Source organism: Balaenoptera physalus, assembly GCF_965194825.1.
Source record: "Balaenoptera physalus genome assembly, chromosome: 14".
Classification (NCBI taxonomy): Eukaryota; Metazoa; Chordata; class Mammalia; order Artiodactyla; family Balaenopteridae; genus Balaenoptera; species Balaenoptera physalus.
The window spans coordinates 64,718,263-64,746,218 of record NC_138893.1 but is presented as its reverse complement, the minus strand read 5'-3'; the positions used below and the strand labels follow the sequence as shown (position 1 = coordinate 64,746,218).

General features: G+C 34.2%; 1 protein-coding gene across 11 annotated transcripts in view; it reads left to right on the top strand.

Moving 5' to 3' along the window:
* PCDH15 (protocadherin related 15) overlaps window positions 1-27,956 on the top strand; it is a 735,694-nt gene that overhangs the window by 614,148 nt on the left and 93,590 nt on the right. For all 11 annotated transcript variants that reach the window (XR_014253086.1, XM_082423601.1, XM_082423610.1 and 8 more), the window contains one exon: window positions 20,475-20,602. Coding sequence is in view for 10 of the 11 variants with exons in the window: in XM_082423601.1 (XP_082279727.1) it covers window positions 20,475-20,602 (128 nt within the window). In the remaining variant the exon portion in view is untranslated. The remainder of the gene's footprint in view (window positions 1-20,474; window positions 20,603-27,956) is intronic.

Sequence of the window (27,956 nt, the reverse complement as noted above, 5' to 3'; positions counted from 1 at the left end):
TTTTAAAAAATGTCACTGTCTGTAAATGAAAAGTGGGAGATTTAAGCTATCTTTTGACTCCAAAATGTTTCTTCAACATTTCGGTGTAGTGTAGTTTACCCATACAGCGAACCAAGTAAAAGCCAACTTGTGAAGGGGGCCAGCATAGATTTTGAGAGACGTTACTGATAATGGGATAAACACTGTTCCTTTCCATCCATTGAGATAGTACTCCTTTGCACGTTAAGCAATCCATCTTTTTGTAACTTAACATTGTCATATATCAGCTGTTATAATGAATGGGAAATTTTTTAAAATCAGGAAAACCTGATTTAATTTAACTACTAGCAGAATAGAGGCCCAGAGAAAGTGTAAATTACAAAACAGAGTATGAAACATTTATATTTTACTCTGGGCCCATTTCTGGACATACTCTCACAGCACTCCATCAATCAGCATCTTTAAAACAGGAAAGAGGGGGCTTCCCTGGTGGCGCAGTGGTTGAGAATCTGCCTGCCAATGCAGGGGACACGGGTTCGAGCCCTGGTCTGGGAAGATCCCACATGCCACGGAGCGACTAAGCCCGTGAGCCACAATTGCTGAGCCTGCGCGTCTGGAGCCTGGGCTCCGCAACAAGAGAGGCCACGATAGTGAGAGGCCCGCGCACCGCGATGAAGAGTGGTCCCCACTTGCCGCAACTAGAGAAAGCCCTCACACAGAAACGAAGACCCAACACAGCCATAAATAAATAAATAAATAAATAAATAAATAAATAAATAAATAAATAAATAAAAATTTAAAAAAAAAAAAAAAAACAGGAAAGAGGAAAAAAGAAGAGACGCTGAGAGCCAGAGCAAGAGTACCCATATGAACGCCAGAGAGAGAGAGCACCCCAGCAGGATAAGAGAAGAGTGAGCAAGCTGGGAGTGAGAGGCAAAAGATGTGCTACAGAGTTTTCTGTATCAGTTCAGCAACTGATGATCATAAAAATAAATCACTCCTGTTCATGTATTTCAAATCTCACTTACGGATCTAATGTAGAGGCCTGCACAGTTGTTTGTAAAAGCACAGCCAAATCATTGGAAAAATCAGATTATATACAGTGTGTCTTTGGAATTAAAGGAATTAAATTGTCTTCAGTGATTATGCATCACTTACATAATTGTTTAAAAATAGCAGACCAGTTATTTGAGGTTTTAAAATCTTTAAACTGCAAGCAATTACATTTTTATAAAATATAGAGGACGCTTACAATTTACAATTCAATTGTAAATTGAATTAACTAAACCAGGAGTAGAAAGGTTAGAGTAGTTCTAAATTACATAATGTAAACTACCTTATTGCAAATAAAAATAAATGTAAAAGTTAATTGAAAACCATTTGTCATCTTTCTTTGAAACAAACGGAAAGTTAGAATTAGAAAAAAAAATTTGCCAAATATTTAAGTTGTAGACCCTAGCATTTTTCAAGAAATAGCTCTGATTTCTAGGCATAAAGACATACTGATGTTTCATATGTGAGTATAGTAAACTAGTTCTCACTGTAATTTAAATGTAAATCTGAGGCTAATAAAAGTTTAGCTAATACACCCATATATACTTTCATGTGCCTTAGTATGCATGCACAGTGAGACCAGTTAGCAGATTCATGAATTATCCTCTCAGAAATGTGTGAAGCTGAAAAGCTAAATGTTAGTTTGTTTAATGCCTAATGCTTTGACTATTTGTTATTATCGGGATGGCCAAAAAGTTCGTTCGGGTTTTTCCATAAGAGCTTATGGAAAAACCCGAACGAACTTTTTGGCCAACCCAATAACATTTCATGACTGACTTTTTTTTTTTTTTAACATCTTTATTGGAGTATAATTGATTTACAATGGTGTGTTATTTTCTGCTTTATAACAAAGTGAATCAGCTCTACATATACATATATCCCCATATCTCCTCCCTCTTGCATCTCCCTCCTACCCTCCCTATCCCACCCCTCTAGGTGGACACAAAGCACTGAGCTGATCTCCCTGTGCTATGCGGCTGCTTCCCACTAGCTATCTATTTTACATTCGGTAGTGTACATATGTCTATGCCACTCTCTCACTTGGTCCCAGCTTACCCTTCCCACTCCCCGTGTCCTCAAGTCCATTCTCTATGTCTGTGTCATGACTAACCTTTGCTTCTTGAGTCTGAAATACAAACCCGTGTAGTATTTCTAGCACAGTTTCACTTATTAATGACTGTTAATGGCCTATGATCAAATCCTACCCATTAGCTATGCAAATAATAAGACCGTTATGTAAATTGAGGTTAATTAATTGTTTAAAGTTTCATTCCTTCTTCAGAATTAGCTACCCTATGATCTTTAGCTCTATCACATATATGAATAAAGGTAATAAGCAGAATAAATTTAATTCATTAAAGGATTTTATTATAATATCTTTACCAAGAATTTATTAATGAAATCATTTTCAAAGTAAGTTTTACAACTATGCTGTAACTGAATTTAATATTTAAAGCAAATTAATAATTAAAATAGAAAAAAATTACAGCACATTTCCAAAATTTGATATTAGCTGTGTTTAAGACATTTTAATCTTTTAGCAGGGAACATTTCAAACGTAAATAAAATTACAGACTATTATAATGAACCTCTATGTATCAACTACCCAACTTCGTTGAGTCCTGGGAAATCTTTGATTTACAGTCTCACTCCATTATTTTGAAACAGGACAGAGACATAATATTTCATCTGTAAGTATTTCAATATGTATCTCTTAAAGATAAAGACTCTTAAAACTTAATCAGAATACCATTATTACTCTCCCCAAATTAACAAAAATTCCTCAGTATCAACAGATATCCATTTGATACTTGTACTAAAAATTTATTCACATTGGAATCCAAATAAGTTCATATACTGCAATTGGCTGACAGCTCTTTAAGTCTCTTTTAATCTATAGGCTTCACCATTGTCACTCCTTTTTATCCATCTTCTTATTTATTTGTTTGAGAAATCAGATCTCTGAAACCTGGATTTCGACAACTGTATCTTCAGTGGGTCACTTCATATTTTTCTCTGTCTTCTTTATTTCCTATAAATTGTCATTAGAGCCGGAGTCTTGATTAGATCCAGTTTTTTTGTTTGTTTGTTTTTAAGAAATAAATCATAGGTGATACTCACTACTTCTTTAAGGAGGTACACCAAGTCTCTTTGGCTCTCTCCTCCTGTGATAATAGCAGCCACTGTTAATCATTTCCTAACTATTAATTCCTTCCTTTTATTTCTTCTATATGTATTAGCCAAAATATTTCTATAAAAACTCTCTCAATATCAAATATTTGATTACTCTGAGGTCCAACTCCTATAGGAAAGGCAGAAAAAAGGGTTTCTATTATTTTGCTCACTGTTCTTTTTTTACTTTGTGGCTTTCACCATGATCTTTTTCTATCTTTCATGTTTCTCTTTCTACCTTCTGTCTTTTTAATCTTTCAGGGTAATTTCAGGAATGCTTTTCTAATTCACAGCTGTAGAGTACCTGTTTCAGTTATTTTCATAATGTGTTAAAAATTATTCTTCAGCTTTTAGAAATCTGTTTGCTTTCCTCTGCACTCCCATTTTACTTGGAGACATTTTCTTTGCTTTTCCCCTATCGTACCTGTCCTGCTCAATTTATATTCTGCTTTCACTGTTTTTTCCTTTCTCCTTAGTGTGGAGTTTTGTCCTGCTACTGCGTTCATGTTAACTTACTAGCTTCTTCATTTAGTGTGTGCTGGAAACTTTGAGGTTCACCAGCTCCCAGGGCCAACAGAAACCCTTAGCCCTCTCTGAACTCCCTTAAAAGCAGTTGTTATCACACTTGCAGTTAATACAGAGATCTGGTTTATGTCATTTGTTTTCCTTAGAAGTTCATACTCTGTGATCTGGAGGCTGGCTTGTTGCCTTATTTAGTTGTAGATATTATCTGTAGGTTTTTGGTTTGATGCTAGGATGTTATCCTACTTAAAACTTGATAGTGGGGAGGAGACATAAAAGCAGGAGAATACCCACAAGAATAACTACATGCATTAATAATTTAACCAATAAAGTTCTATGGATGTTGATACAAGATAAAAAAATAAACTTCTGGGTCAGATGCAAGGACCCTGTTACTCACTACAAAAGTATTAGCAGGAGTATCAGCTTAGCAATCAGCATAGCAATGCAGCTCCTTAAACTCCAAACCTCATAGGCAGTGTAGGGCCGTAAGACCTGCACATGAGTCGATTGCACCACAGGAGGGAACTTAGAGGGTCTGCCGCTTTTATAGCAAGTGATAGCAAGTCTTTGTCAAAAGGGAGGCATTCCTGCAAGACATTGTCTCGCTTTTTAGAATTGCCAATTGCATGGTATATTTTCTCCCAATATTTTGCTATCCAAATCTCTATCTTTTAGTAATGAGGAGGATTCAGGAAGATTCAAATATTACATTGTCACCTTAGTCATTTTCCTCAAATCCCTAAACACATTATCTTAATCCAAGGATATTTGAAATATTTGTTGAATCAGCGGAATTTTTTTCACAGTTGATGAATTTAAGATAATAGGAACTATATAGCCCTCTCAGGTCTTTGCGCTGTGCTGTTAACCGAGTTTAGGATTAAATTTTCCCTCAGGTGCTTTAGATTTTTCACCCAGGGCTTCTAGATATATTTTTTCCCTCTCTTAACTACTAACTTTTACCTTTTAAGCTTCATTAATCTTCTTTGGAAGTAGTGGGTAATATAATAAATATATGATCAAGTGAATGAATAAATGATGAATAAAATAATCCAAATTAACAGAAAACATTTGTTAAACAGCAAATTCAACCAACCTTGGACAGTATAGTACTGTAGTATTTACTACTACAAAATATCTATTATGAAAACTAAGTGGACCCGTGCAGTTCCAACCCGTGTTGTTCAAAGGTCAACTGTAATTGAAAAGCACTTCCAAAATAAAGTTGCAGCAGGAGAGATCACCAATGCTGAAAGTGCCCCATTGACAAAGTCTTTTTTAAACACAGGTCTGGCCCAAAAGTGTTCAACCATTTCACAATAATGATTAAGTTGAAACTTTCATGCCTACCTTACCAATCTTTCCTCCTCAATCTGTAATACCAGAGGATGGCAACCTGAGTGTTAAACAAACAGCTGCTAGTAAATATGTGAAGAGGTAATTAACAAAGAAAAAAGAAATCTCTTACAATCTCTTCTCCAAAGACAGGATACTTTCCAGGAACACATCTTAACTGGGAAGGAAGAAAAAGTTTCACCTTTAAATGAAATTTGAAGTATTGATTCATATATTGAACTAGAGAATCTTTTTTAAAAATCAGTATGATCATAGTACTTTCTATTAACTACATCTGATTATTTTTTTAAATTATGAAATATCTTGAGGTTTTATTCAACAGCAGGAAAAACATTACCTCAAATCAGCAGGATGAAAGGGAGAGCAGAAAAGAAAAAACAGTCTTTTACAATTAAATTCCATATGCCCATATTAAGCTCACCATTTCAGTGTGGCTGGAGAGCAGAATGTAGTTGAAACATTTTTTTTTCTTTCAGTTTTTTTGAGATAAAATTGACATATAGCACTGTAATAAATTCTCTATCTCCCCTGAACAACTCAATCTCTCCTGGGTCTTCAGGATGAACGTTATTGGTCCCAAAGAGATTTCAAGGAGCCTTATGTCCACGAGAAATTCCACAGAAACTTATATCAATATCTCTGCCACAGAGTCATCACCATTTTTTATCTTATATAAAACAAAAGCAATAATAGATAATGTGCAATTTTATTAGAGCTCAGTTTGATATATGGAATTTCACAATTGAAGTGCAATTTTTCTTTTACAGTAAAATTATAATTATCTTTAAGTGTGGAAGAAAAAACATAGCTTTGTATAAATATATCATTATGTTTTGATGCAATAACTAGCCTTTCAATCAGGAATAAATGACAGGACAATTAAGATAAACCTTAAACTGGTATTAAAACAACTCAAATGATATTGATTTCATTTTATGGTTTTGCTTTAGGGTACAAGCTTGTAATACATCTCATTTCCCTGGCTTTTCTGGCTCCAAACAGAAGGTCTGTGACAAATAATGTTAATGACTCTTTACTCATGACTGACTGACTTACAAAAGCATTCCTGATATAACTTAGGTAACAACACTGCAGCATGTTACATGTTATTTTTTCAGTCCTAAAACCCCAGGTATGTTCAAGGCCTTATATTTGTACTATAAATATATGACCACAGTTTTAGAAACTATATTCATACTTTATTACTTTAAAACTTGAGGACTACTATATGAAAACTAATGCCATAAATCCTTTATGGTATTTTTGTCTCAAACACTCTAAGCATTTTATATAAATACACAGTTGAGACAACTACATTTTTAAAGAAAAAGAAATCTATCTGTCCAAGAAAACAATTTAATTGTGCAAAAAGCTTTGCTTGGAAATGTGATTTTAAAATGGTTATAGAATTTTATTAATACAATTCTCAAGCTAAGTGCATTGAGGCAATGTTCTTCCATTGATCCCAAAAGTGGTTTGTTGAACCGATGACAAAGATGTACAGTTAACCTTTCTAAATTACAGTGTAGATTATAATATGTATTTCTTCACATGTGTTATGCAGACAAAATCATGTTTCATGAGGAAAACATTTTATATTGCTTCTACTGGCAATTAAAATTAAAATATTTAATAGTCCAAGAGTGCATAAAATGGTTCTCCTTAACTTACATCTAAGATTAAGTGCCAGGACTTAAAGACAGGAGGTATAATTTTCTTTATTCATGAGAACGTCTGTTTAATTATTACAGTTAATTATTTATTTATTTTGCCTTTTTAGTCTGAATTTCAATTGGGATTGGTCTGAATTTAAAATGGGAGACCATTCACTCATTCACAAATATTTTTACCTTATATTCTATTTCTGGGAGCAGCAGTCATTTGATTAATAATGAAGTCCCAAAACTATGCAATAGAAACTCCATGCCTTTTGTTTCAAAAATATCCACAATTTCAATAGTGGCAAACTAAGCCATATTAAATGCACATGAAACTGTGCACAGAAGTGATATCTATTAAGTCATATGTATTATAGAAATATCAATGTTTCCAGAAATGGAAAGCTTGAGCCACTATCTATACAACATAAAGTTCATTTTAGTCATTAAAAATATGGGAAATAACAGAACATTATGAATCAACTATGTTTCAATAAAAATTTAAAATATGGGAAAAATTATCAAGATTTGCTGCTAAATACATTGTCTTCATTTTGTTTATGAGTACAGTTATTGGCCCTCTACACTCTGTTGTTATATAATTGAGGTCAGATCTTCTCTACAGGTTAAGACAGCACAAGTCTTTTTAATATTTTGCTAAAGATTTAGATAGCTGTTGGATTGATTTTATTTATTTTTATCTCTTATAAAAAATGAAGACCTTCTTTTCTTTTGGTGACATGTTCTATTTTGCCAAGTTTAACAAGAAGCCAAACTTACTGGTTGATTATTTTGAGAAAAAAAAAGCTTCCCATCCATTAACTAGACAAAAATAAATGTCAGCATTATGTTTAAATAATAGAAAGAAATATGGGGGAGAGTGTCACATAGGAAGATTGTAAATAGGTTGAACCTTCAGAAGTTTTCACTGTCTCAACCTCAGTGGGGTTCTCAATCCTGCTTGGCCTTTCCTAGGTCAAGCTAAACCAGATACAGTGACCTCGTTATTTGTTAATCTGGCAAAAGAGGAGAATTAATGACCCTCCAGGGCCATCTGGCCTTGTCTCTCTGAGAGACTGGCAGAAGAAAAGAGCAAAAGACTGAGTTTGAGGGAGGCCATTTATTTAGTGAGTGAGAGAAAGGAATAGCCATAAGAGGCCATGGAAAAAAGGAGTAAAATTTGTGTAGTGATGATCGGTTAGTCAAACGAAAGAAGGCATTTCAAGAAAGGTAGAAAATGGCAAAAACTGCAAATGTTACAGATATTCAAGGAAATTTATGACTAATAAAAATATGTTGGATGACACTTACTTGGGATACACAGTGATATAGCTAATACCAAATAAATAGAGAAGACCTGCATGTGGATGAAAAGGAAACTATAATAGATCAAGAATTTCTTGGTTAAATCTACACAATGGACACGATTTAAAAATTTAGTGTATTCTTATTAATACTTATATTTTATGAGACATGCATTTCAGTTTAATTTACATACTATATAAATGTAAAAGCAGAAACAGAATTTTATGTTTCAGACATAAGAAACATAAATTTAGCCTGTCATTCTTTTTAACCATTATTCAAAACAAGTCTAGTAGTCAATTCTTCTCCTGAAGCTAATTCATTTTTCTTATTCCCAGGAACTTTTATAAGTTCAGTTAATCAGTCTCGTTCCTGTTTTTCTCCCTCTTGGTATCTTGTACCTAATTAGTTCCCTATGTAATATCTTAAAAATAATTACAGACAAGCAATTTAAGGAAAATCATTATTTTAAATGCTGTCACTTTCAATTTTGAAAGTCTGTTGCCAGTTATTAATTTACGGCATATTCTTGCCATCAAGATTTCCTGATAGAGATTGCTATGTTTATATTTTATTAAAATGTGCAAGACAGATACTCTATCCAGTCCAGCAGCTCAGTTTCATTTATGGAGGATTTCTACTCGATGATATTCCATAAATGTTAAGATATACATGAGATTAAAAGAGGTAAATGGAAATTCTGTAAAAAATATTTATTAAGAAAAATATTGTAATTCAGAAGATTTACCAATGAAACATCTCAAGATAAAAAATAACCTTAATAGAACAGCAGAGAAAAAGGCAGATATCTAAAAATCTAATATAATAAATTGTTTAAGATTCCTGAATTTGGTATCAGGCAGGCCTGGGTTCCAGATGCATCTTTGATTTTTACTAACCTTTCTAAGCTTTAGAATCTTCAAGATTATATCAAAATAAATATGTCTATACCTCTTAGGGTGTTTGAGAATTTTAAGCAAAATGATGCCTGCAAAGCACTTACCTTATTAGAACACTGTAGACATCCAATAAAAAAGCTATAATAATAATTATTATTATTGTTTTATTATTATTACTAGCTGTGATATGTTTGAGTGACACTTAAAAATATAGCAATCACATACTAAAAATGCTTCATTTATTCCTGTAGATTATTGTATACAAAGGAGTCCACATGTTTCTAAACTCTTTGTGTAAACAATGGTTGTAGGCTGTGACATGTTAGGAACACAGTCATGACATCTTTTGGAGTCTTTAGATTTGAGTACCATTATCTTGATTGACAGCCAGATAATGTAAGTACAAAAATAGACAACATTTTTCCCAAAAAGAATGGTCAAAATAATGTAATCATCCATGACAACATAGGGGAAAATATGCTAAAATATAATACTTAAGTTTTGCAACACTAAACAGAAAATTTGCAGTTTATAATGTCTTTTGGTACCTTGGGATGGAAAATCCAAACTTTTTCTGTAGGTAGGGAGATATGTTTCCCATTCTCTGATGTGGACTAAATTGGTCTTTCCACCTGTACTTGGAACAGTTATTTGGTTGGAAGCAACAGGAACCACCTCTGACTGATTTATACTAAAAAGAACTTCTCAGTAGAATACCCTGTGACTTGTACAATCAAAGCAAAAGCTGAATAAGATCTAAGAAAGGACAAGAAAAGAGATAAGCTTCAGCAATCTTAGTCAGAAACTCAAAACACTGCTTTTGGGGGCAGTATCATCAAGACAGCTGGGATCATGGACTTTGAAGCTCAAAGGTCAAGTGTCTGAGGGGGAGAATCTAATTAGCCTGGGTTGAGACATGTACCCCTGGCCAAGTGTGGAGTGCAGAGCACTGTGATTGACAGTTCCACTAAGAGCACATGGAGTATGGAGGTACAGTAACCCAAGGGGAAAAAGATGGAGTTCAATGTTCAAAATAAGGGAGGAAGGGATGTTGGGCAGACAAATCAAGGAAATTCTACTTTACCTTTTCAAAAATCAATTTAGGGCCCAAATGTGGTTGAATGAAATGCTAAGGTGGGCACTGTGGGGACAGGTGTAGAGGAGTGGCATATTCCTTGAAATTTATAGTGCTAGATTTCATGTTCTGTCATAATGAAAATTTATTTTCAATTTTTACTATGACTTATGCTTAAAAATTTAAGTAACTGATTACTTGAATTTTTGAAGATTCACAAATTTATGTTGCAGCAAAAAATTATTTTTTTCTTATCAGATGTTTTGGAGAAGATTAAATATAACACTTGAATTTAGTGACATATTGCAAGAACTGTGAACCTCTACTTGACACATTTTCCTTAACTACTTTCTAAGGACTAAATTTAGCCTGTTCATTGCACTAAATTGCTGTAGTTAAATTGCTTCATCTTGTATCGCCTCTACAATTTCTGCAAAAATCTAATTATTAAATATGTTGTGTACCAGATGACTAATGAACTAAGCAAAGATATACAGATAAAGAATAATTAGATTGTGTATTGCAAGGTCACTTTCCTCTTTAATCATTCCTTTTTTGTTAAGTCTTCACAACTAAATTACATAATGCCTGGGGAAATACCTTCTTACAGATAAGCAAGCAAACAAATAAGCAAAGTCATTTGAATTTAGGGGGGAAAATATAGGCTTAACTAGCATCATCCAGGGCTTGTTTATGCAGAAAAAGTAGAGTCACATGGTGTCTCTCCAGACTTTTTAGATACAAGAGATGGCATTATAGAAAATGCATAGAAAGGAACCAATGAAGTTTATGTCAATTTTTTTTCATTTTTGTGTATATGATGTTTTAGGTTCCAAGCTTCTAATCATGGCTTGGTCTTTCCTGGTGACCAGCGTCCATCCAGGAGCCCGCCAAGAGTCACCTCATTAGAACCAACAGATATTCCTATCACTCATCACTCAGGAAATTACAAGGGTCGTAGGAGCTGTGTGTCAGGAACTAAGGTCAAAGACTAAATGTTAGAACAAAAGATTCTCCTAGTACCTCTACTTACAAGGGGTATTAGGAGCTCTGTGTCAAGAACCAGACACAGATAGATAGATAGATAGATAGATAGATAGATAGATAGATAGATAGATAGATAGATAGATAAATAAGATAGATAGATAGATAGATAGATAGATAGATAGATAGATAGATAGATAGATATAAAATATATAAAATAAGAATATATACATAATACTATTATATATATTATATAATAGTATTATAAATATATATAATAGTATTATATATATATATAGTGTACTATTATATACACTTTTACATAGTTTGCTCACTTTGCAAATGTTTTGAAAATAGCATGTATGCCAAAACACTTTTTAATTTTTATGGACAACAACTCTAATGCTTTACATTTTTATGGTGATGATAGGCACATATCTGTTCATTATACCATTTAATCATCAAAATAATCCTATCGTTTTTCAACAGATTATAGATAAAGAAGCAGGCCTTTGTCCTTGTCCAAAATCAGTCCCAAAGTACTCAAGTATGTGGAAAAAAATTTTCTCATTTTGAATCCATGGTGTTTCTACTTTGCCTCAAGCTCTCATGAAGTAGGGATGTAGGATATTTACAGCGAGGGATATATAGAAACACTTCATTGAGCAGTTTTAATCTAAACAGGATTATCTACATAGTCTTTCAACCATTTTCCTGGTACAGCTGAGAAGTTGGCTTGATTGCCCTGGCCCCATTCTATCACTCTATATTCTCAGCCTCCAGGGCACTTATTAAAATTTAGAAAGCTTTAGAAATCCCCTAGTAAAATGTTAGTTTCTCATGGTTTTAGTCATAGAAGTATATCTAAAAACCTAATACCTAAATATAAATTAAAATTTTATGCTAGTTGACACAAACTGTCCTGCCCCACTCCCCACAAATCACAAACTTTAGAGAAGCTTAAGGATTATGTTGGATTTTTAAAATTACCCAAACTGAAGGAAGGCCTTAAAGTGAAATGGTTAAGAATATGTATTGTCAGAGTTTGGGTGAGAATCTTCTGCCTTTTCCTAGTTGTGTAATCTTAGACACGTCATTTAATCTCTCCAATCTCTGTTATCTTCATCGATAAAATGTGGATAACCAATAACACTGTGTTTTTATGGGGATAAATTGAAATAATGCACAGAAAGCATTTAGCTCACTCAATTATTAAGTAATTGGTATTATCATTGTATTAGTCTGCTTGGGATGCCATAAGGAAATACCATAGACTACGTGGTTTAAGCAAAAGAAAATTTTTTCTCACAGTTCTAGAGGCTAGAAGTTCAAGATCAAGGTGTATCAGGGTTGGTCTCTGATGATACCTCTCTTCCTGGACGGTAGATGACCGCCTTCTCACAGTATCCTCACAGAGGCAGTTGGGTAGAGATAGAGAAACAGAGACAGGGACAGAGACAGAGAGAGACAGGGAGAGAAAGTACTAGCTTTCTGGTGTCTCTTCTTAGAAGGACACTAGTCCTTTTGGATCAGGGCCCCACACTTATGACCTCATTTAACCTGAATTACTTCCATAATGGTCCTGTCTCAAATTAGGGGCTAGAGCCTCAACATATGAATGTGGGGGAGACACAATTCAGGCCATAACAACCATTAGTGACCAGAGTCAGTAATGTTGTTTGTACATGAAAGAAAACTACAAAAACTCCAATGTTTGCAATATCACAGAATTTGCTTTTCCTAAATTTGTCATCCGTGAGCACCCTAAAACTTTTCTGTCTTCTCTGTATTTTATGTTTTTTAACAAGAGCAGTGATATGCCTGTTGTAGGCAGAAAAAATAATCTTCCCTTCTCCAAGAGATGCCCATATCCTAAATAACCCTTGGAGTTTATTGAATATGTCACCTTTCATGGCCAAAGAACTTCCCAGGTGTGACTAACTTAAGGGTTTGAGATGCTGTAGTTATCTTGGGTTATCTAAGTGGCCCCAATGTAATTATGAAAGTCCTTATAAGTGAAATAAGATAGGGCAGTCAGTGTCAGAGTGATGCAGAAGGAGAAGGACTCAATCAGCCATTGCTAGCTTTGAAGATGGAAGGGGACTATGAACCAAGGAATGCAGGCAGGCAAATTCTAGAAGCTAGAAAAGGCAACACAACAGATATACCCCTAGAGCCTCCAGAAAAGAATGTAGACCTGCTCACATCTTCATTTTAGCCCAGTGATACCCCTCTGCCCTACAGAACTCTAAGATAACACATTTATATTGTTTAAGCCACTAATTTACAGAAGCAATAGGAAACTAATATGATGCTCATATTTTCTTTGCATTAAAGAGAAGAATCTTCTACCTGTACTGCTATTAAATACTTTAACATATTATTCAAAATACTATTTTTTTCTCTTCCTTCAGCAATGCTGTAGGCATTTATAAATCCTTCAAGTCATTACTCATTACTCAGACTGATAACCAAATATAGAAGGGGTGACTGCAATAGTCTGCCCTTAGAATTATCTCTTTATTCAGAAACATTTTATTTGGTTTCTACTGTTTGCTTGCCTGTATTCTAGAAACCGGTGGGAACTGATCTCTGGTCTCTAATGGACAGTTATCTTGTTTTCATTACAAATCTTATTTTTATTATGAAGAGAGACTTGAGGATGAATTTTAGCCATGTCTGGATATAAAGTCTGGCTCTTCCTTGTAATAGTGACTTTCTTTGTCTTAATATCTTTATCTGAGAAGCAGAAATGACAATCTACTTCATGGATCATTTAAAAGGTTTTAAAGAGATACTGTAAACAGAAAAGCTAATACAAGGACTGTTACAGAGAAACTATTCAAAAAAGAGCAATGCATCTTCCTTTCCTTCTATCAAAATATGGTAAACCAGAGTTGGCTTATTAATTTCTTCTTGATGGATTCTTTTCTACCTTTTTGGACAAAGCTCCTTTATAGTCTCAAGAAAGAAGAACGTAATGTTTCTTTCTGTTGTGTGTTTGTGTGTGGGAGGGGGTGTCTATGTGTGTTTAGGGACAGGTATGACAATTCAAGACTACCTATGTGACATTAGTCTCTACAGTCAGTGTACGTTTTCAAATGACAATTCAAGACTACCTATGTGACATTAGTCTCTACAGTCAGTGTACGTTTTCAAATGCTTAGTAAATTGCATTTTCAAGACACAGTCTTTTTGTTGGCTTGGCTTTTTGTTTGTTTATTTATATAATTTACCAAATTTATCAATCATTGTTTCTGTTTAAATAAAACAACTTTGGGCTTAAATATATACTTTTGTTTATGACTATGTGTCAAAAATACAAAGTTCATTTAATGTTCTATTCAAACATAATTATTTTCTCTCAGCTATGATTCTGAATTTTAAGATAAAATGATTCTTTATAGGCTTGTAATGTCCACAGAATATTTTTACATCAAATACCGTATAGTGTGTGTCTTTCTCAAAGACTGTAGACTTTTTAAAATAAGTTCTTCATAAATTTGTAGTCCTGTCATGTAAACAAAAGTATGGATAATTAATATGGTACTTTTACTGTCTTCCAACAGTATTTCATACTATTTAAATTCTTCTATTTGCAGTAAAAATATATGTATTTTTCTGCTACATTATTCGATATTCCATATGTAATATCCCACATGAAAAAAATTTCTTTTATAATTCAGTGCTAGAAATTATTATTTTTTTAAATTTCATGGTATTAATATTCTTCCTCATTCAGATAAAAATAATGATAATAATAATAATAATACTCTCTCTCCTGCCTCGAGAGTCAGGAAGCTCTGAGACATATTTGAAATAGTGACGCCATCATGTACTGTATTTAGTGCTTTACATTTATTCATTCATTTTACCATGTTGTTGTTGAGAAACTTTAACTCAGAAAGGGTAAGTAACCCTTGTAAGGTCACACCATGTACATGGAGTATTACTGGCATTTGACCCAGGCTCTGGCTCCATAGCTTGTGCTTAAATTTGTTTATTTCCCAGTTTACAACTACAGCAGTTTTATTGGTCCTTATGGCTCCTGTATTAAACTGCTTTTGTGGAAAGAGATGGAGTTTAATAGATACAAATGAATTAAAATAGTGTTTGTTTATTCTGAATGGAAACATACTGAGCTAAAAGTCATCATCGTTCCTGTTGCAAATGCCTCTAAATGCATCAATGTGGTCTCATAGCATTAGCACAAAATGCTAGCAATGCCAGTGAAAAGAAATAATATTGCATTCTTAGCTTCTGTTTTGTTGGTTACTGTTTACAGGGAAACTTAGTTTATTAAATTTTCCTAATGGGAAAACTACGTTAATATAGACACAAAGCCAAACTTTAATTAATATTTAGAATATTACTCCCCTGATTATCTCATCACTATAGTTGTAAAATTGTCAGTGTCGTCATTTTCTTCACTAAAAGACTTAGCTAAAAATCAAGTGTATATTATAGTAATCTGAGTGTAAGTTTTTGAAGCCAGTAGTTACATGCAATTATTTCTTTAATTCAGTTATTAACCTTTCATCCAACACATATACAAAAATGTATGTTTTAGATACAAGCAATTAAAATCATGCAAAAACTAATTAAATCAACATCAAAGCTAAATTAGAAAACTACTAAAATGAACCTCAAAATATTCTCTCTTGCTGCTTAACTACTTAAAATAAGCATTGTATATAAATATGACTAAGTACAATTCTTGCAGAGCAGAAAGCTGAGAGATAAGAAACAGTGACTTTTCTCATTCTAACATACTTAATAACTTATTTTTCAAAAGATCATGTAAATATATTATATTCCTAATTCCATCTAATGAACACACTATAACACATTTCTTCTATACTTTTTTTCAAACTCGATTCTCTTAGTGAATAACTGTCTATAAACCCTTTAGTAAGATCAGATTACATGCTTATCTCAGATGATCCTTTTGTTCTTAAACATTACTTTATCTATAGAAATAGTCATTTATCTGGCAAATAAACTAAGGCAGAGGAACAGAGAGGAAGTTAACAATAGTGTAAGTACCAAGAATCTTCAGGGTAATTCCAGACAGCCCACGGAATTATGAATGGTTTTAGATTTAGTATTTTCCTAATATTAAACTTTAAAAAAAGTCTGTTATCTTTAAGAGAGATATCCTTACTCTTAACAACAACATGCGGTTGCTTGGCACTATTATTTTTTAAGGGCTTAAATATGTATCATCTCATTTCATTTATGGGGATAAAATACAGTGATTCATTCTATTTAAGCGAATATCGGGTAGGGGAGTGGTAGCAATTTTAGTCTAAATCAACATTTATTAAACACCTACTGTGTAGAAGTCATGGTGCTTCTAAAATTTAGTTTGCCAGTAAAGCACATACAAAAATAGTATTAAAGGAAAAATAGCATAAAAGATATTTGTGTGTGTGTGTGTGTATGTGCACTTTAAAGAGGATCTAACTTTGATCTCTTGGCACCAGCAAAGTAACAAATATGTAACTCTGGTATTCCAAGCATTTTTTTGAATGTTCTGTGCAATAGAACCACATTATGATACAATTCAAAAAAAAAAAAATCTATGTAATGTGTTAGACCACAAAGAATATTTAACAATAAGAAAAACACCGTTCTTGGCTTCAAGGTTTTACAGTCTAATCTAGTGTATGTTTTCTCTCAGACTAAGCTCCTGTATTCCCAAATATTACAGTCAATATTTCTTTGATGTTTATATGCTAGTAATAATTAGAGATATGGTTGGAGTTCACAGCATACGGATTGAGGGAATGTCAGGAACAGATGCCAACAGGCAGTGACAGGGGTGGAGGTGAATGGGATTGAACCCCTGACTTTAAAGAACGCAGTGAAGATGGTGATGACCAATGTTTGATCAAATAATTGCAGCCCATTTTGATTGAGACCCATATCGAAGGCATGTGCACGTAAATGGGCTCAGGAGAGAGCATTGTTATATATTTACACACACTTTCCATTTTATCTTTATTCCTCTAGCCAATCTCTCTCTCTCTCTCTCTCATTTTAACTAGGGTTTTTCAACCTCATCACTATTGACATTTTGGGCTGGGTAATTTTTTGTCATAAGGGCTTGTCCTGTTCATCACTGGATATTTCTCAGTATCTCTGGCCTCTACCAACTAAATTCCAGTAGCACTCCCCCCACTGCCCCACCCTCTATAGTTATTACTACCAAAAATGTCTCTGGATGGGCAAAATCAATCATGGTCTAGAACCATTGCTTTAACTCCTTGGAACATTATTCAGAAAGTATTTTATGAGAACCTGATGCAATGCAGACAGTAGGTTGGTCATGTGGATAGAAGAAACAGATTCATCTTGAGAATAATAAGGGTTCCCTAAGAAGAGAAAACTAACCATACAGAATTAATTATTAAAAGTAAAGGAGGGCTTCCCTGGTGGCGCAGTGGTTGAGAATCTGCCTGCCGATGCAGGGGACACGGGTTCGAGCCCTGGTCTGGGAGGATCCCACATGCCGCGGAGCAACTGGGCCCGTGAGCCACAACTACTGAGCCTGCGCGTCTGGAGCCTGTGCTCCGCAACAAGAGAGGCCGCGATGGTGAGAGGCCCGCGCACCGCGATGAAGAGTGGTCCCCACTTGCCGCAACTAGAGAAAGCCCTCGCACAGAAACGAAGACACAACACGGCCAAAAATAAATAAATAAATAAATAAATTTTAAAAAGTAAAGGAAAGGGAAAAATATCCAAACCAAATTTCGTCTTGAAAACCATAGAGTCAAGTTAAAGTTAATGGTATTTTGACTATCAGTTACTCTTCGGAACATTTTTCACCTTGTTTAGGATGTCTAACATAGAACAGAAGATCTATTCAAGGAGTTTTACATCCTGACTTGTATTTCCTTTTCTGAGCTTTACTTCTTAATAGTTCTATTTTCTCTTTCTTTAAAATAGTAAGTCCCAGGAACGTAGCTCACATTTCCTTGCCTCAAGGGTCACTTCTGGAACTTCCTGACTCAACCCAAAGGTACTGCCCAAAGAGAAGTTTCTATCATACAAAACTGGAGAAAAAGAATGTCAGTGAAGGAAGGGAAATGAGGCACTGGGCCCCAAAGTGCATAGAAGGATACAATGTCTTTTAACCAAAACACTTGCCAAGCAATCTTTCATCCAGTTTATAATTTCCTTCATCCCCTGTGGTTCTCCTTGGAAGGCTGTCATTGTCTCACGCAACCATAAGGGAGACTGCAAGAGGGTATTAGGTCATCAAGCACTTGTGTTGTCCTTCTCACAGTATTCTCTTATCCATTTTATCAAAACCACTTTCCTTTCTCCCCCACCCACCCTGCATCTTTCTTTCTTGTTCTATGCTTCATAACTACCTTAAAAAATGATATAATATGGAGGGAAAAAAAAGATTCTGCAAATACTCAAGGAGGTAAATAGTAGATTCCCTTAAATGAATTTAAATGAGAGTTGCTTCCAAGTTTCTGCCTTAGAAATAATCAAAACCCAAATTAGATGAAAGATCATGATACAGTCCTTAGCCCTTACACACGCCTAATGAAAGTGTATGAGCCTCAGAAATCTATGGTGTCATGGACATTGTATGTTAATGAATCAGAAAATCTAAGTGAATGCTATTCTAGTGATTAAACTATAGGGGTACTTTAATTATTTTTGGACTGGCCAACATTTATTTTATGTTCCTTAATTAGATACATCACAATTTCCACCCTCCTGCTTTATTCAAGTATAATTGACAAACTGTATATATTTAAGTTGTACAATGTGGTGTTTTGATATATATTGTGAAATGATTACCACAAGTTAGTTTTCACATCCATCAACTCACATTTGTGTCCTGTTGTGTGTGTGTATATGTGTGTGTTTGGTGAGAACATTTTAAATCTATTCTCTTAGCAGATTTAAGTACACAGTACAGTATTATTAACTATCATCACCATGCTGTGCTTTAGATCCTCAGTTTTAGTTTGACTTACTTTTTTAAAAAGATTATCAAATTAGCTCCTTTGATTCCAGAAGTTAAAAATTGCTACTAAGATGAAAATGGGTTTCAATTTGGATGAACTCTGCTGGTGGCTGACCAGGGTGCAATTTGAAGCCCTGGTACTGTAGGATAGAGAAGCATAGTCTATCATTAACCTTACTTCCCTGCTGGTATGCTTCTTTGTTGACCTAGTAAGCTTTTCTTTTTGATTCTAGCTTCTCCAGTTCAGGAATGGTGGGAAAGAGACCAATAGGGGAGAAACTAAATGAGTAGCAGTAGGACAGGTGTAAAACCTTGTGGTTAACTCTCTTGTCTCACTGACCTTTCCCAAGTTAAACAAAAAGGAGCCTTTTTCTAAATTCTTACTAGGACAATGAAGATTATTCATTCATTTAATCAACACATATATTATACACCCATGATCCACCCACTGTGCTAGTAGGTTGGTGTTAATTAGTCATAGCTGGTTGGTGTTAATTAGTCATAGCTGAGGATACGATAAAGCAATAACATCTGGGTGTGCCTGATAGTTTGTAGATCAACTGCCGTATATTTGATCCTATTTGAAATGCGTGAGAAAAGTTTACGTAGATAATACATCAAAATACTTATGTAATTTGAATCTACTTTTTGCAAAACGTTTACCACTTATTCCTCATTTTATCTGGTTTGTAAGTTATTTTCATTTATCAGATTCTTTGTAAAGGGTCATTCGTGGACTAGTAAAAAGTACTACATTTTTCCTTAAAAGTGTGATGATTGAGGGAGTGAGATTTTAACATGTGGTGATGAAATGTATTCTTTGTGGTATATTTAATGTGGTTTAAATTACAAAACCCAGTATTTATAAGTCATACAATAATCATCTCTCCAGTTACATCTTTTCCAATGAATGCTAGATAGCCTCTAACGCACGATAAAATTTGTTTTCCCTTTGTGGAAATAAGCACCTCACCCAAACATTGTTTACTTCTAATCGTTATATATATATATATATATAATACTACATGTTAAGCTAAGAGCATATCATTGCTAGTTTTATACTTAAGAATAAAAATATTTTTAAATTTATGGCAGACTATTATCACATAAGGTGTTTTATATATTCGTGTCACTTTGGTGTAATTTGTGATGTGTGTGAAGTATTTGTAAATATGAAAGGTTGAATTGTTCTATTAAAATTAGCAGAACACAATACTTTAGTGTCTATTAAATCAAGTAAGATGAATTAACAAGACATTAGAATTAAAAGAAATAGCAGCAACTTAACATTATGTTGCCAGAAACATCATTATCAATGTCCTCTTTGAGTATGGGGTATTAGGCATGCCAGTTAGGAATGACTTTCTGATTTAAGTTTCTTCCACTGTTCAAAAGAAAGTACAATAATTATTTACTCCAGTCCATCTTTTTCTAATGAATGACCATCAATAAAAAATATATTATTTCTTTTCCTCCAGGCAATACAGCTAAGGTGTATATTGAGATTCAGGATGAAAATGATCATCCCCCAGTGTTTCAGAAAAAATTCTACATTGGAGGTGTATCTGAAGATGCAAGAATGTTTGCTTCTGTGCTCAGAGTTAAGGTATGAGAACATTTATTAAGATACAGAACTAAAAAGTAAAAACAAAGAGATCATATTTTGTAGATAAACTATAACCATGTAATTTATATTAACTGAGTACATATTCATAGTTTAAACAAAAGTCTGAAGCAGATATATGAGTTTAATTAGTCAAACTAAATACAAATTAATTATGAGGTGAATACTAAGAAACTTTTTGTGCTTTATTTTTACTATAAAAATAGGAACAAATTATTTATGATGTTTTACATTGAGTAAGATATTAAAATGTCTGTTTTCCTAGTAGATTTGTATGCCTTTAATATTCAGGTTTAATTTACAATAACTCCAAAGATTCTCAAAATGGAGTTTCTTGTAGCAAATATAAAATTACTATTTTCTGATTGAAGAAATGATGTAATAAATTTTGTAATTCTTTTTTCTGCAGTAATTTTTTAAAATTCAAGATGCTAGTTAAATCAATGTAAAAAATAACAATACTAACACTACTAACATTAGTACTTTAGTAAAGATTTTTTAAAACCTTCATATGTAAGAAATTTTAGAATTTAAAAACACAATGTCATAGACTAAAGTTGATAATTTTCAATTTTTCTTTAGTTAATTATCAAATATGTTTTCAGATTTATTCAATAGTTAGTACGTAAAGTTAAAATAGTTTTATAACTAAAAAATAAATTTTTAAATATTGCACTACACTGAGGAAATTTTATAGGCTATGGGATTTTAGATTATTAATTACAGAGTTATATTTCTGAAACTATTTTAATAATCAATTTTTAAAATAGCTATTAGCATATAAACATAAAACCTAAATATTTCTAAGCAAATCCAGCTATTTATTGCCTCTAGTTTTGCACATGAGTAGTTGCCTTTCTTTCCCTATTACCAGGAGCACCGTGATTGAGCTCTTCTTACATATGATTTTATCACCTTAACATCCTTAAGTAAGAAAGAGAAAAATCAACCAAGCAAATAAAGCATGTGTGTTGTACTTGCAAAATAGCTCTTCCACAGTGCCAAATTCTGACTCCTGAGTTGAATCACCAGTTGCAACTAAAATTGGTGTACAAATTTATGTCAATTACATTATATCTAACTTTCATTATGATTTACAGGTAACAGTCCTTTGTAGTTGATTTTTATCTTATTTTACATTTTAGTCCTATTAACGATTGATTCAGTTTATTCATTTAGTCGGTAAATAATTTTTGAGTATTTATAGTATGAGTTGTTGTAGAAGTTGGACATAGAGCAACTGAAAAATAATCAAACAAAAAAACCCCAAACTTCCCACCCTAGTAATGCAAACAAACTAATAGAAGAAACAAATTGTAGATCAAGAAAACAAGAGCTATTAACATAAAGTCATGTGGTCAAGAGAGAGACTTCTCTATTTCTAGGTAAGGAGCATTCTGGGCATTCCAATATAAAGTCTCTAAACTTGGAGGGAATTTGGGGAGGTCAGTGTGACTGAAAAAGAGTGGCTGGGGATGAGACTGGAAATGCAGCCCAGGACTAGAATATGGGATTTATTCTAGATGTGCTTAGAAGGAAAGTCTTTGAATGGTTTTGTCTAGAAGTGTGACATAATCCAATATAAAAGGATTATTCTGGATGTTGTGCAGGGTGGGCTGTGGGAGTAGGTACACAGTGTTTTTAGACAAGAGTAGAGACAGAGCCCAATGCATCACTAGTCCAGGCAAGATTTGGTAGTGGCTTGAACCATGGTGTAGAATGGGGAGATGATGAGAAGGAAGTAAAAAGGAAGCCAAAAGGATTTGCTGATGGATTATATGTGGGGCATTAGAGAAAATCAAGGATGACTCTGAGGGTTTTGTTCTGAACGGGTCCCCATCGCTCCCTTGGGAATTATGGTGCAAAAATCAAGAGTTCACTTTTGGATATTTCATGTTTGTGAGGCATTTTCAATATGCAAACATAATTTTTGGCAAGATGGTTACAGATGCTGATTTAGATTCTGGAAAGAAATTTCAGACCAGGATGAAATCATGATATTAAGAAAATGGGTGTAGGTAGAAAAGTCCAGGGACTTCCCTGGCGGTCCAGTGGTTAAGACTTCGCCTTTCAATGCAGGGTGTGCGGGTTCAATCCCTGGTTGGGGAGCTAAGATCCCACATGCCTCGCGGCCAAAAAACCAAAACATAAAACAGAAGCAATATTGTAACAAATTCAATAAAGACTTGAAAAATGGTCCACATCAAAAAGAAAAATCTTAAAAAAAAGTCCAAAGACTAAGCCTTAGGAACTCAATACTTAGAGATCAGGAAGAGGATTCATCAAATGATGCTGAGAAATTGCTGCCATGAGGTAGCAAGAATACTAGGAAAATGTATAATAGGGTCCCTGAGACTGGTAAGAACTAGATTGATGAAAGAGGGAGTGATCAACTGTCAAGCGCTGCTGTGAATAGAATGCCCCTGTGGATTTTTACATGACCACTCATGCTAATAGAAGTAATATTGTAGTGGAGAAAAAAAATAAGCTAAATGCTAAAATATTCCATTAATAAAGGGGATTATTCAAGAAACCTGTAGATGACGGCTGTAAGAGAATTTAATGGGTGATATTATCTGATGATGGCATTTACTTCAGAAGAATTGGGAGAAGGTGGCAAAGGAGATGGAATAATGTTCTAGAAGCAGTGATTCAGAGACAGGACACGTGCCATCTATCTACCTCTAGGCATTGTGCTATGTCAAATATGGGAGCCACTTTTTGAGTCAGCCTTAGAAAGCAGTATCGTACGTAGTGGAGAGGACCAGGGTGGGAAGGGTAAAAAAGTAATGGTAATATTCAAAGGGAAGGTTGAATATTTAGGGGATATTGCTGATGATGGACTATGAATTCCAACGTATCCTGGTGAAAGGTTGGTGGTGGAAGTAAAGGTGAAGTGGGAAAATGAATCAGATTAGGGTGTGCGAAGAGCTACATGGGAAGAAATATCTGGGGGGTGAGAGATGCATCGGAGAGAAGCCATGGACTACTTTTGATGATGTAGACAGGGATGGGATTGATTGTTTCTCCAGACTACCAAGAATTCTATAGGACAGTCCTTTCTTCAATCGATCAGCGGGTTATTCAGGCTAGGGAGAGGGGTCCTTTTCAGGAAACCAATTTCATGCCATATAATATTCTATGTAGGAGGGGAGACAGAGAGAGAGAGAAGGGATGTGAGAAAAAGCATAGCAATGTATTAATGCAAGTATATGCTGTTATGATTAATTCGGTTAGGAAAACACAAATTGTTATGTGGATTCAAGGGAAGGAGACATTTTCATTGGTAAAGAACATAAAAGTTTTCCTGGGGGATGAAGAATTTGAGTGGCACTGAAGAGCCATTAGACTTGCTCAAAGTGAAATAAATGAGGAGAATAGTCTAAGCAGAGGAAACACAAAGCCAAACCCAGAAAAAACAAAGTGCAGAGTGTGTTTGTGGAACAGTGATAGGAGGCAAGGACCTTAGGAAGTGATGGGGGTAATAAATCTTCAGTGGTGAACATTTTCAAGTGCTGCCTTTAGCCTTGAAGCCTGGAAGCTTCTCCTTTCCAAATTTAATCGGAGTGAAAGTGAGTTAAGCAGGTCTTTTCAATTCATACTTAGGGCAGCAAAAAATGTTATTAGAAATAGCCCTGGATCAGGGCCAGCCAAGCCCTGATCTTGGCAGAAGATGATTTAAAAAACAGGGAAGCAGCCTACGATTGTGAAAGAGGCTTTTTACCACTTACTGTATAATCTTGGGGCAATGTTAGATTTTATCCACCATACACGCAAGTTAAATTTTTTTAGTCCATCATGAAATCATAAAGAGAAATTTTTAAAAGTTGTGTTATGTGTAGGAAGGGGAAGAGGAAATATATTACAGGATTTACTAAGAAATATGAGACTAAAATATCAATGAATAAAACCATACTTACTATTTTCAAATATGGACAGTGGATTAAAGGCATTACTAAAAGTATGTTAGGAGAAAGGCAACACAATGAGAGCATTATTGAAATTAATTATCCAATATAAGTGATAGTAAAAGAAGGAAAATTTTGTATATATATATATATATATATATATATATATATGTTTGTGTGTGGGTGCGCTCTGAAATGGTATACCTAATATGCTTAGAGACCTATTTAAATTTCTTTTTTTTTTTTTAGAAAATATACATTGTATACCTAGTGTGTGTTGAAAATACAGAGACAAACAAAACAGACTGTCCTTCTGCCTTTATATAGTTAGCATTCTAATAAACTAGACCAAAAAAGCAAGTAATTGTTAAGGCTTTTATTTAAGCACACATGTAAAGATTTGGATTCTGGCTCAATGATATGAATGTTCATATCATGTTAAAGTAATTCCTGGATTGTGTCAAAGGACACAGAACAAGAGAATTAATTAGGGACTATCTGCTACATTTGCTATGGTTTAATGCTGATAACTCTGTCACAACTGATTCTTCAAAACTGATTTCCATTGATCACACCAATCAGTCATTTTAATTGCAGGGAGAGAGAGAAGAAAATCAACTTGTAATTTTTCTCTTCAGTCTTTAATACAAGAATTAATGTCCCCTAAAAGTATCACCCTTAGCATATACCCAAAAGAATTGAAAGCAGGGACTCAAACAGGTATTTGTATATCAGTGTTCATAGCAGCATTATTCACAATAGCTAAAAGGTGGAAACAACCCATATGTCCAGTAATGGATGAATGGATAAGCAAAGTGATTGCTTTACAATGTTGTGTTAGTTTCTGCTGTAAAATGAAGTGAATCAGCTATATGTATACATATATCCCCTTCCTCTTGGACCTCCCTCCCCACCCCCATCCCACCCATCTGTGTCATCACAGGGCACCAAGCTGAGCTCCCTGTGCTTTATAGCAGGTTCTCAGTAGCTATCTATATTACACATGGTAGTGTATTTATGTCAAACCAAATCTTCCAATTCATCCCACCCTCCCCTTCCCCCACTGTGTCCACATGTCCATTCTCTACATCTGTGTCTCTATTCCTGCCCTGCAGACAGGTTCATCTGTACCATTTTTCAAGATTCCACATATATGCATTAATGTATGATATTTGTTTTTCTCTTTCTGACTTACTTCACTCTGTATGACAGACTCTAAGTCCATCCACATCTCTACAAATGACCCAATTTCATTCCTTTTTATGGCCGAGTAATATTCCATTATATATGTACCACATCTTCTTTATCTGTTCATCTGTCAATGGACAGTTAGGTTGTTTCCATGTCCTGGCTATTGTAAATAATGCTGCAATGGACATTGTGGTACATGTGACTTTTTGAATTATGGTTTTCTCAGGGTATATGCCCAGTAGTGGGATTGCTGGGTCATATGGTAGTTCTATTTTTAGCTTTTTAAGCAACCTCCATACTATTCTCCACAGTGGCTGTATCAATTTACATTCCCATCAACAGTGCAAGAGGCTTCCCTTTTCTCCACACCCTCTCCAGCATTTATTGTTTGTAGATTTTTTGATGATGGCCATTCTGACAAGTGTGTGATGATACCTCATTATAGTTTTGATTTGCATTTCTCTAATAATTAGTGATATTGAGCATCTTTTCATGTGCCTCTTGGATGTCTTCTTTAGAGAAATGTCTATTTAGGTCTTCCACCCATTTTTGGATTGGGTTGTTTGGTTTTTTGATGTTGAGCTGCATGTGCTGTTTGTATATTTTGGAGATTAATCCTTTGTCCATTGCTTCGTTTGCAAATATTTTCTCCCATTCTGAGGGTTGTATTTTTGTCTTGTTTATGGTTTTCTTTGCTGTGCAAAAGCTTTTAAGTTTAATTAGGCCCCATTTGCTTGTTTTTGTTTTTATTTTCATTACTATAGGAGGTGGGTCAAAAAAGATCTTGCTGTGATTATGTCAAAGAGTGTTCTTCCTATGTTTTCCTCTAAGAGTTTTATAGTGTCTGGTCTTACATTTAGGTCTTTAATCCCTTTTGTGTTTATTTTTGTGTATGGTATTAGGGAGTGTTCTAATTTCATTCTTTTACATATAGCTTTCCAGTTTTCCCAGCACCACTTATTGAAGGGACTATCTTTTCCCCATTGTATATTCTTGCCTCCTTTGTCATGGATTAGGTGACCATAGGGGCGTGGGTTTATCTCTGGGCTTTCTGTCCTGTACCATTGATCTATATTTCCGTTTTTGTGCCAGTACCATACTGTCTTGATGACTGTAGCTTTGTACTATAGTCTGAAGTCCAGGATCCTGATTCCTCCAGCTCCGTTTTTCTTTCTCAAGACTGCTTTGGCTATTTGAGGTCTATTGTGTTTCCCTACAAATTGTAAAATATTTTGTTTTAATTCTGTGAAAAATGCCATTGGTAATTTGATAAGGATTGCATTGAATCTGTAGATTGCTTTGGGTAGTATAGTCATTTTCACAATATTGATTCTTCCAATCCAAGAATATGATATATCTCTCCACCTCTTTGTGTCATCTTTAATTTCCTTCATCAGTGTTTTATGGTTTTCTGAGTACAAGTCTTTTGCCTCCTCAGGTAAGTTTATTCCTAGGTATTTTATTCTTTTTGTTGCAATGGTAAATGGTATTGTTTCCTTAATTTCTCTTTCTGATATTTCGTTGTTAGTGTATTAGAATGCAAGAGATTTCTGTGTATTAATTTTGTATCCTGCAACTTTACTGAATTCATTGATGAGCTCTAGTTTTCTGGTGGCATCTTTAGGATTATCTATGTGTAGTATCATGTCATCTGCAAACAGTGACAGTTTTACTTCTTCTTTGCCAATTTGTATTCCTTTTATTTCTTTTTATTCTCTGATTGCTGTGGCTCAAATTTCCAAAACTATGTTGAATAATAGTGGTGATTGTGAGCATCCTTCTCTTGTTCCTGATACTAGAGGAAATGCTTTCAGTTTTTCACCATTGAGAATGATGTTTGCTGTGGGCTTGTCGTATATGGCCTTTATTATGTTGAGGTAGATTTCCTCTATGCCTAGTTTCTGGAGAGTTTTTATCATAAATGGGTGTTGAATTTTGTCAAAAGCTTTTTCTGCAGTTATTGAGATCATATAGTTTTTAGTCTTTAATTTGTTAATATGTTGTATCACATTGATTGATTTGCATATATTGAAGAAGCCTTGCATCCCTGGGATAAATTCCACTTGATCATGGTGTATGATCCTTTTAATGTGTTGTTAGATTTTGTTTGCTCGTATTTTGTTGAGGATTTTTGCCTCTATGTTCATCAGTGATATTGGTCTGTAATTTTCTTTTTTTGTTGAACATTGATAACTAAAATATGCTAATGAAAAATGACTGATAAATTTCATTACATC